Below are 11,483 nucleotides of genomic sequence, written 5' to 3' on the forward strand. Positions count from 1 at the left end.
CCGATCCTGTTTGTAAATCAGTCGATTATTCTGGCTGCTTTTGCGTGTGAGTTCTCACCGATGTGTTACTGGGACCTTGCACAGTGGTCTCCATTCCATGGCCTAGGTGCACGGACTTTTTCCACAGACTAGCTGAAAAGCAGCAGTTGATGTGTATGTTCCTGTGGGTAGATCATCATACACATGTAGTTGTTAGAAGTCACTAATGCACATGCAAGAAAATCGCATGGAGTGGTACTGTTGATCAGAACAGTTCTGTAAACAGCTCTGTTATTATGAAATGTGACAAGAAATTAGACAGGCACTTTTTAAAAAATATTATTTCACAGGAGGAGATGTGAACATTAATGGTAGGGTTTTTTACACTATAAAGATTCAAGCTCCTAAGGGTAGTTGTAGTCATACGTTGCATTTAGCAATGCATATTATTTGTACATAGTGAGGGTTTATATAGTTATATGCTTAATAGAATGCTTTAAAGAGATACTTCAAATTAAATGAGAAAAGAGTGATTTATGACGAATAACGTCTTCATGCGGAAAAAGCGTTTAAAGCTGCATTGTACTTTTAATATCTGGCACTCCATATTTTACAAGGTGGGAGAGAGTGCAGTATTACTTGTTTTAAGTTTTTTAATGAAAAATATACATGTTTTTTAATGGAAAGCGTACAACTGCAATGTAAGGATTGTGAACTAGTGTCTTTAACCACTAAGGGGCGCAAGAGATCAACCTTATCTCGTTTATTAGGCTCTTTCCAAGTGCAGTTTCAAATGATCATTTAAAAAAAGGCGTGAATCTTTAATGTCTTTCTTTTGCTATTTCAGCATATAAATCAGTAATATAAATGGCTTTAATTAAATGTAATGAAGCATTAATAGCCACCTGTCTGATAATTCACATTACAAAAGGGAGAGCTTTTGCTTAATTTAGCTGTGACTCTAATAGAGGTGATGAGAACCACTGCTGGTGGACTGTGCTGTGGTTTGGGGTATATTAAGAAGGGAACATAGGAATGAGCTACTCATATTTGATTGCTTTGTTTTTGACATCTGTCTTTGTAAGGTCATGGAGAAGGAGTGAAAGGAGAGGTATTACTTTGTATTACTAATTGTAAATGCCAGATTATTTCTTTCTTGTCTTTCTCACTGTGGTCTTTTGCCAGGGGTGTTTTGAAAGGAGGTCATACTGGATATAGCTGTTCTGTCTCCTTAAATTTAAAATGTAACTGTAATGGTGGTTAATGCTGGATAGTGCACCATGTATCCACGTACCAATCTGGTACATCTGAGTTCTGATCAAAATACATTAAAATCAGTCTTTTGGCTCTGTAGATTTCCTTAGTATATTTGAGTATATTGTTTGGCTTGTAGTACTTAACATTTTCCACCTTTTCTGCTCTTCTGCAAGAAGCAGAAGGTGCTAATAGTTTTTGAAAGCACACATTTAACAGCCAGATTATATGAGTTATAATTCTGAACATGATGGCAATAACTTCCCTGCAGCTTATAGCAAGGTGACAAAACTTAAGATGGAAATGGAATTTTAGATGTACTTTTTTTTTTTCCCTGATTAAATTAGGTAACTGTGCACTTGGCATACTGGTTTCTGTGTCTTCCATTCTTGGACATCTAAGTGTAGGAAAAGTTATGTTTCAAGTTCTGAACAATCTGGTCTGTAATTGCCTTCTCCATGTATACAATGGGAATTATAATAAGCTGTTACTTTGCAAAAACATGTTTTTAAATGCTTTTATGCCTTCAGATACACTAGGGTGACAAATACTGCTGAAAAAAGCCTTCAGAAGAGTGAATCTCTGTGTTCAAGTCAAGGTTTGGATGTGTGTTGTAGGGATCACAATGTGAAAGGACAGTAAGAGAAGCCTGGCTATATATGTGTATGGCATGGAGCAGGAATCTACTAAAGAAACCTCACCATGATTTCAAATATTTATATGCGAGTAAATGTGTAAGAGCATAGAATTATGGTGGTTAGAACAGTCAGTTCTGGTTTACCTAAGAATTCGTTGCTTGCATTAGCAATCCAAAGTATTTTTCCAGCTATATTCCTGTGAACATACCCAGTTTCACATTCAAAATACAGAATATCCAAAATGGATTTTGCGTACTGTAAAGATCACCTAATCATAAATAAAACTGATGTATCTTCTCTTTTCTCTCTGCCTGTTTTTTTCACAGAGTCTGGTTAAGTCCCAAAACTTTTTATATAGTATATATTTTTCCTTGTAGACTTTTACTTCTTTATAATGGATAGAAATTTTTCCTGATGACACAGGGTACTGATAGCCATACCTTACATAGGTTTAATGTATATTAATTTGAATTTTTTTTTTTTTAATGGGAGTCCTGGGGGTTTTTTTGGTTCTGGTGTTAGCATTGCAAGTGGTTTTATATTGCAGAATTGAAATATCTGAGGACACTGCCAATCCATTAGTTAGCAGCTTAAGCAGAATATTCTGAGGTTAATCGTTCACCAACAGTCCTGCTTGTGAGCCTATTAATACACATCCTTACCACCAGCTCTGCATACAAATCGGTCTTCTGCAAAAGGATTATATGTGTCTTTATTACTGCAGTATTGGGACCCCAGTGGTGTAAACAGCATTGATTATGTGCAAATTGTTTTAAAAATTAGTGTTGTGTTTAACATAACAAATCCAAGTAATCTTTTCAAGCTGCCATACAGTTTCATATAGAATTGGATTTCCTTTTCTTAAAAGTGTTTATGGAAAGTCATTAGAATACAAATTGTATGTCCAATATATCAGATAAACTGGTAAGGTAATAAGAACGTAGGCATCTTAATTTTGTACATTCATGAAACTTTGAATAGTTTGATGTCTATTAAAGATGAATGTCTGAATCACACCTCCTGATCCATTAGCCTCTGCTAAGTAAGTAATCATTTAAGATACAGAATGTATCTTAGTGACATTCATTTCTTCAGAGTCCAGTATTAGGCTTATTATTTCCTAATGTATGCCTTCATCTATAAGTTGTAATACACCGTTCATGTTATGTTCTTTCTTTGCATATGTGCAATATTAGACAAGTATGATTGGTAGTGTTGTCATTATCTGTTATTTCCTTAATCTAGATGTTACTTTTAGATTTGTGGTTTTTTTATATGAAAAAAATGGAAGACAAAAAGCAAAAACTGAGTGAAACTGGACATAACATCCCCAAACCTATGCTTGTTAATCGTTGAACCATGGTTTGCTCTTTTTGACCTCTTTAAAGGTCAGTTTTCCTGTGGAAATAAGCACTGTGATGAGAAAGAAGGCCTGAAGAGCTGGGAGGTGAATTTTGGTTATGTTGAACATGGTGAAAAGAGGAATGCACTTGTGAAATTGAGTAAGTCAGCCCTTCAAGAATATGTACTCTTAAGACAGTATCTTGTGCTTTAAAAGCTATCAAGTGAGACCCAATGACAATGATACTGGTTTGTGCAAAATGGAAGATGCCGAATAGGAAATAGTTTTATTAAATAAGTACAGGTAGTGTGATGGTCTTGGTTTAGAGAGAATGGCTATTACTATATATGACAAAGTTGTTACAGGTTGAGCACTTCATGCTTTATAATTGTGGTGTGTTACAATTAGAATAACAGATTATAAGGTGTTTTGTATACAAGCGTGTCTGGTTTTAACAGACATTACTGCATTACAAGGAGGATTTCATCACTGTCATTGCTTAATCAGTTATGTGGCTTAGGAGTCCTTAGGGCTTTGGACCAGACAACTTCTTGCACACCTTCAGCTCTACTGATTTTGTCTTCTAATACTTACAGTTTCTTCCAAAAATTCTAACTTTAATTAAATCACTTCCTTTTCCAGTTTTGTCTCTCGAGTAGGATTTTCTTATTCAATATGGTGTGCCTTTTGATATGTTCATCAAATGATTAAACTTACCGCAGTTTACACAGTTGCTTTGTGTAAAACAAGCTCATGGAGTTTTTTTCTTTTGTGCACAAGACACTCTATGTGGCAGCACTTGGTCTCTGGCAAAGCTCTAAGAGACTTACAGGTCTTCTGTATAATCGTTGAACAATTTTATCTGTCCACAAAGATCCATAAAATGGGATATCTGTATGTGATAACACTGATACCTTTTCATGTAGAGCTGCCAGTGCTGAATCTATGACCTTTCTCCAGGTTTAGTAAAATCTGGATTTGTATATTTATCATGGTATTTTTCTCAATCCTGGCTGCAGTTAGACTGTAACTTTTGTTGTGAAGAAAAAACTGCTCAAGCTGGAAGGTAGTGTTTTATCTGTGTATTAAGTTTTGTTAATCATGCTTCTCAGTGCTTACATGGTGTAATGTTGTCATTCTCTTTTTTTTCAGGACTATGTCCAGAATGTTCCTGTAAACTAAACTTTCATCACCGGTAATGAAATAGTTTGATAATATGTGGGCTGAATTATTGATAGATTATATTTATGATGAACAACAAAAAGGGGTAAGACTTCAGCTAGATGATTAGGAACTTCATTTATGCTGAAATAGCTTCTGTTCTGGAGTTCCTATAAAGTCACTGGCTTGACACTGTTAAGAACTAGATGTGCTAAGGAAAGTACAGAACCCCTCAAACTGAAGAATCCTATCCCCACTCCACAAAAGTTTCCTTTGCTTAATTTCAGGGCAGTGATTATTATTCTTTTCACAGAATTTAGGCAAAACACTTGGTTTTTTTATTTTCTCTCTTACTGTGTTTAAGAGCTGTAATATTTTTCCTTTTCTTAAAAATTGTGGGTTTATGTGCGGGTCAAGTGACTGGGCTTTGAAATTTTGAGTTTTAGTATTTGTTCTTCTTTGAGAATCTCTTTCTAATAAGAGAGAAAAATAGTGAATTTTGACCCTATAAAATGTGTGCATTAAGGTTTTATTTGTTTTTTATTAGTACCTGTAATCTTACTGATTTCCACAACTACTGACAGTTGTTATGATTTTCTGATTCTCGATGTGGCATTAACTTAGTTGTATGGCTCAGTAATTAAGTCATACAATTATCTGAAAAGCATATGAAAAGGAAATGTTTAAGCTAGGAAATGATGATTTCTTTTTTAAAGTAACACAAATCAAAGCTGCATCTGGATGGATATATGCAAGATAATTAATCCATTTATAAGTTAATTCATGTTCAGTTTCATTAAAGCACTGTGTAAGGACATACTAAGAACGAGAGTGACCTAACTGAGATTAGTTTGATTTGTCTTGCTTCTTTTTGGAAATGAAATTGTAAACCCACGGTAATTTGCAATAAGCATGGTCAGACATTGTCTCTTTGACAGCTGCAGAGTAATACTTTTAAACAATTTCATTGACTTTGGGCAAAGAAGCAGGAAAAATTTAGCCTATGTTCATGCAATAAGCATATGTAAGTAGTACTGAAAATAAAATACGTAAGTTGTTGATCTGCAGCAGGTTCTTAGACTTGAGATTCTTCTATCTCAGGTTTTTTCACTATCAAATATGAAAATATATTTTAAAAACTCTATTAAGTGGGGTTTTCTCATTACATACATACAAAATTTTGCTAAAAAAAAATATTTCAATATAAATAAGAATTTGGCACGTTATAATATCTGTATTGTATCTTTGATTGCCAGTTCACTGGTTTTGTTGCCTGCATCAATGTCATTTTAGCAGCTTTAGCATTTCCTATCCTTTGCCTTAAACTATAGAGCTCTCGTGTTTCTATAACATGTTACATTTTAACTGAATTAATTCTTTTCAGTTTCACTAGTGATAAGTTTCAGAAGAAAGTGAGAACTGTTTGGCTGAATTAAATACTTCAGATTTACTGTTGCTTGAGGAGTAACAGAGGTGTATGTTCTTTTTTTTTATTTAAAGGAGGAAAGAAGTAAAAGCACACAAGAAAAGAGGCACAGCTGTACTGAACTCTAAAGAGCCAAAAATTAAGAAGACAAAATTGTCTTGTTCAGGAAAAAAGAAGTCCAAAAAAAAGACCCATAAAGGTACATTTAAGGAGAAAAACAAAATCTTGTATTTTACGGAGAGGGAGAGCCTATCGAAAAATACCCATCACAAGGAAAGTTCGTCCAATAATTGGACATTGCATACCAGAAGGGGTTGTGAAGTATTTAATTCCTGGAGGCTTTTGGGTTGAAAGCCTTTTGGAAATGTTAGATAACCCCTTTGCACCACAGATCTCAGAATAATCTATTTGGGCTCAAACTGATGACCTTTGAACTCATGTTTTTACTTCAGTGTTTGATTGCTTTCTTTGAATGCATTGCATGTGCATGCACATGCACATATTTTGGGCCCCTCACTACAAGAATGACATTGAGGTGCTGCAGCGTGTCCAGAGAAGGGCAACGAAGCTGGTGAAGGGTCTAGAGCACAAGTGCTGTGAGGAGCTGCTGAGGGACCTGGGTTGTTTAGCCTGGAGAAAAGGAGGCTGAGGGGAGACTGTATCACGCTCTACAAGTGTCTGAAAGGAGGTTGTAGTGAGGTGCAATAAGATAAGAGGAAATAGCCTCAAGTTGCTCTAGAGGAGGTTTAGGTTGGACGTTAGGAGAAATTTCTTTACAGAGAGGGTTGTGCAGCATTGGAACAGGCTGCCCAGAGAGGTGGTGGAGTCCCCATCCCTGGAGGTATTTAAAAGACTTGTAGGTGTGGTACTGAGGGACATGGTTTAGGGACCCTGCCTGTGCAGGGTGAACAGTTGGACTTGATGATCTTAAAGGTCCCTTTCAACCGAAATGATTCTGTGATTCCATGTAATATGTTGTGATAGAAATATCCGCGTAAACAATTTAAGATAATGGATGAAACCAAGATAAGCTTACTATTTTTGAATGTTGTTTCTTTCCAGATCAGGCCTCTTCAGAAGATTCAGATAATTCTGATAAAGGTAAAGTATTTTAATATCTTCTGCTATCATAATGTTTCTGTAATAAGTTGTATTATTTCATGGTCATTTGTCATTGGTCTCAGTTTTATTCACTGAGTTTTCATATTTTATAATACTGAAAATAATGTGAAAACAGGCAGAGATAGGAAGGATCAAAATAATTGCTTACAGATTCTGGGAGAAAAAACTAAGGAATTTTAAGAAGGAAATTTTTAAATTAGGGAATAAAAATGTGGGCAGATAATAGAACAGAAATAATTTTAAAAATGAGAGGTCAGGTTGCTCTAGAAAAGAGAAGAGGGTGCAAAAATAGTTATGTTGTTAATAATTGCATGGGTCCAGATTTGCAAATATATGCTGTGCGATGTGTGCTGTGTAAAGGGCTTTTTCAAATAATAACTAGTACATTTCCTTTCGGATAATGATACTAATATCAGAAAATAAATAGCTTTTAAATAAATCCTAGGCTTTAACTAAAGTTTTTTCCAGTTATCACCTGTAGTACATCAGCAACCTACTTGTTGCGGGGTGATGCACTCAGAGACTCCTTAGGCAATGGTTGTCTCTGTATCTCAGTAATTCCAGTCATGTTTCTCTTTTTTTGGTGACCTGGTCGTGCCAATTCTTGCTGTAGACTGTTTAGAAGGGGTTTAGTGTTTCTGCTGATTGCTCTGTGCTATACATTTTTAGGAATGTACTCAGCAACTATGTTTTCCCAGCTAGGTAAGGAATACCTGAAGCAGTTTCCTTATGAGTCAGACCGTGCCATAAGTCTCTATCTTGTCAGGAAAGCACTGCTGGAAGTTTGGGGGGGAGGAGGTGGTTAGGTCAGGGCATATTTCTGATAATTAGATTTTTTATGGATTTCACTACTTCTGTATACTTTCACAAAAAAAATTACACAGTAATTAATGTTTTCTGAAAATTTCTCTGATAAGTTACAATTGATAAAAGCTGTCATTCAAGCAGAAGTAATTGATTCATTTAATATAATGAGTTGAAATTTTTTTGCAATTCTGTGTTTGAATATGAACTCTTATTTGTACAAAGTGCTATGCTGCTCTTGTGTCAATCAGTGTTTTGATGTGGTTGTTGTTACGTCTGTGCAAAATACTTGTTCATGGTGTCTAAGAGTCTTTTTGATGCTGTATTGAATAATATTGGAAAATGTTTTCAGTTTTTATGCAAAGTAAAGTGTTCTTTTTATTCTTACGGTTATAATTAAACGTTGCTCCTAGCATCATACCATCTAAATAAAACAAAAAGATAAATTCTTTTAATTCTTTTTCATAAGAACTTCAAATTTTTTAACAGATTCAGATAACAGCGATGCACAAGATGGTCCTTCAGATGCTGACTTTTGGAAAGGACCTCTTCAAGAACCAGAAGAAAAATCACGGTTAGTTTGATCTAGTGAACTTGTAGCTAGTAAAGCATACTGTGTCTATTCAGAACTGAAAAGGGAGAGATTTTTTCCTGAGTGTTTTAATGAAGACTCTGACATTTAAAATTATGTCAGATCTCCTTCCATGTAGTGAACCTAAGAATATTTTTTTAAAGAGGAGGCACGCACAACACTGGAGGAGAAGTCTTTGTCAAGCCACTATCATACTGCTGTTGCGCAGAAGGGGAAATACGAAGGGTGTTGGAATATATTGAATAAGTCAAAATGGTCTATACCACCTACAAATTCTAATTGGAAGTCTGCCAAATCTTCATACAAAGATATGTGCGTACAAAGACCACCTGAGAAACCTGAACAGACATATGTAAGTCTATGGGACCTCATGAGATGTATCCCAGAGGGATTCCTGAGGGAGTTGGCTGATGTAGTTGCCAAGCCACTGTCCATGATATCTGAAAAGTCCTGGCAGGCAGGTGAAGTCCCTGGTGACTGGGAAAAGGGAAACATTGCGCCCAGTTTTAAAAAGGGTAGAAAGGAGGACCCTGGGAACTACTGACCTGCCAGCCTTACCTCTGTGTCTGGAACAGATCCTCCTAGAAGCTGTGCTAATGCACATGGGGACAGGGAGACGAGGGAAAAGCTATGGATGTCAACTCTCTGGACTTCTGTAAATACTTGGACACAGCTTCGCCCCCTCTCCCATCAACATCCTTCTCTCTAAATTGCAGAGATACGGATTTGATGGGTGGACCATTTGCTGGATAACGGAAGGTCACATTGAGAGGGTGATAATCAATGGCTTGAGGTCCAGATGGAAGTCAGTGACAAGTCCTTCAGGGCCCCATATGGAGACCAGTGCTTTGTAGTATCTTCATCAATGGCATAGACAGCACGATCAAGTGCACCCTCAGCAAGTTTGCAGGTGACACCAAGCTGAGTGGTGCAGCTGACATACCAGGGGGATGGGCTGCCATCCAGAGGGATCTGGACAAGCTGGAGAAGTGCGCCCATGTGAACCTCATGAGGGTCAACAAGACCAAGTGCAAAGTCCTGCACCTGGATTGGGGCAATCCTCAGTTATCAGTAGAGGCTGGGGGATGGTGGGATTGAGAGCAGCCCTGCGGAGAAGGACTGGTGGTACTGGTGGATGAAAGGCTGGACGTGAGCTGACAATGTGTTCTCGCAGACCGGAAAGCCAACTGTGTCCTGGGCTGCATCAAAAGCAGCGTGGCCAGCAGGCTGAGGGAGGTGATACTGATGGTCTACTCCACTCTAGTGAGACCTCACCTGGTTGTGAGTCCAGCTCTGGAGTCCTCAGCACAAGACATGAATCTGTTGGAGTGGGTCCAGAGGAGGGCCACAAAAATGATCAGAGGACTGGACACCTCTGCTATGAGGACAGGCTGAGAGTTGGGGTTGTTAAGCCTGGAGAAGAGAAGGCTCCAGGGAGACTTTATTGTGGCCTTTCAGTACTTAAAGAGGGCCTATAAGAAGGATGGGACCATCTTTTTAGCAAGGCCTCTTGTGACAGGACAAGGGGTAATAGTGTGCCCACGTGGCCAAGAAGGCCAACAGCATCCTGGCTTGTATCAGAAATAATGTGGCCCGTAGGACCAGAACAGTGATTGTCCCCCTGTACTCAGCACTGATGAGGCCAAACCTTGAATACTGTGTCCAGTTTTGAGCCCCTCACTGCAAGAAGGAAATTGAGGTGCTGCAGCATGTCCAGAGAAGGGCAGCAAAGCTGGTGAAGGGTCTAGAGCACAAGTCCTGTGAGGAGCGGCTGAGGGACCTGGGGTTGTTTAGCCTGGAGAAAAAGGAGGCCGAGGGGAGACCTTATCATGCTTTACAGCTACCTGAAAGGAATTTGTACAATAATAATTTGCTACAAGCAAGGGGGTTGGTCTGTTCTCCCAAGTAACAAGTGGTAGAATGAGAGGAAATGGCCTCAAGTTGCTCCAGGGGAGATTTAGGTTGGATATTAGGAAAACATTCTTCACCAAAAGGGTTGTGAAGCCCTGGAACAGGCTGCCCAGGCAAGTGGAGGAGTACTCATCCCTGGAGGTATTTAAAAGGTGTGTAGATGTGGTGCTGAGGGACACAGCTTAGCGATGACTTGACAGTGCTGGGTTAACTGTTGGGCTTGGTGATCTTAAAGGTCTCCTCCAACCAAAACGGTTCTGTGATTTTAGACTGAAAGAGAGGAGATTTAGACCAGATATACGAAGAAATTTTTTACTGTGTGTGTGGTGAAACACTGGCACAGGTTGCCCCGATTGGTAATAGAAGTCCCATCCCTGGACACATTCCAGGTCAGGTTGGACAGGGCTCTGAGCAACCTGATCTAGCTGAAGACGTCATTGCTCACTGCAGGGTGGGTTGGACTAGATGACCTTTGAAGGTCCCTTCCAACCCAAAGCATTCTGTGATTATCTCCTAGGTACAGATCCTAAGCAGAACTTTATGACTTTTTTTTTCTCTTTGTTTACAGGGAGGAGGAGTTTGATGAGTATTTTCAAGACTTGTTTCTCTGAAATTGATGTAGGCTGATTTTCTTCACAAGTTATCAAGACAGAAGTCTGGAAATCCAGTCACAGAGACCAGAGACCTCTTTCTGCCAGCATGCCTTTCTGCAGTCACTCCTGTGGACCATCTCAGTGTATTATCTTTGTAGAAGGCTTCAGGCAGGTCTAAAAACTTGCTTTTTCTGGTAGTAGGCTGTAAACTCATTAAATGAAATATTTTTTTCAGGTCAGTGCAAAGGATATATGGCACCCAAACTTAAAAGTAGGAAGGATGTAAACAAACAAGAATATACTTTATTGACATTACATGAAGGAAGTTGACTGCTTTTCATTTTATCCCAAACTTCAGTTATTGTCAATTTTTTTAAAAAGGCATTTTGGAAGATACTGTTATTAGTTTAAAGCCATACACTTTACTATATTCATATTTCTAATTTATTAAATGAGAGTTAATAGCCTTTAATTTATTGGTCATGTAGACTCTCAGCTATTAGTTGCTGTAAGTATTTTCAATTGCTATAGGAGAAATTCAAATTTTATCAGATATGTATTTTGCTTGAATTAAACCATATCTGAAATGCTTCCCTACTCCTTAGAGAAGTTTAGTCCATTGTGACTTTGGTTTACATTTTAGTTACAATATCGTGTGACT

At 37.8% G+C, this 11,483-nt stretch overlaps 1 protein-coding gene across 1 annotated transcript in view; it reads left to right on the plus strand.

Moving 5' to 3' along the window:
* FRA10AC1 (fragile site, folic acid type, rare, fra(10)(q23.3) or fra(10)(q24.2) candidate 1) overlaps positions 1–10,840 on the plus strand; it is a gene marked incomplete at its 5' end in the record, with an annotated part of 21,423 nt that extends 10,583 nt beyond the window's left edge. The window contains 6 exons of the mRNA XM_010138881.1: positions 3,260–3,373; positions 4,366–4,408; positions 5,875–5,999; positions 6,863–6,901; positions 8,216–8,300; positions 10,798–10,840. Of these exons, the coding sequence (XP_010137183.1) occupies positions 3,260–3,373; positions 4,366–4,408; positions 5,875–5,999; positions 6,863–6,901; positions 8,216–8,300; positions 10,798–10,840 (449 nt within the window). The remainder of the gene's footprint in view (positions 1–3,259; positions 3,374–4,365; positions 4,409–5,874; positions 6,000–6,862; positions 6,902–8,215; positions 8,301–10,797) is intronic.
* Positions 10,841–11,483: the final 643 nt, after the last annotated feature.

Source organism: Buceros rhinoceros, unplaced genomic scaffold, assembly GCF_000710305.1.
Source record: "Buceros rhinoceros silvestris isolate BGI_N320 unplaced genomic scaffold, ASM71030v1 scaffold11546, whole genome shotgun sequence".
NCBI lineage: Eukaryota > Metazoa > Chordata > Aves > Bucerotiformes > Bucerotidae > Buceros > Buceros rhinoceros.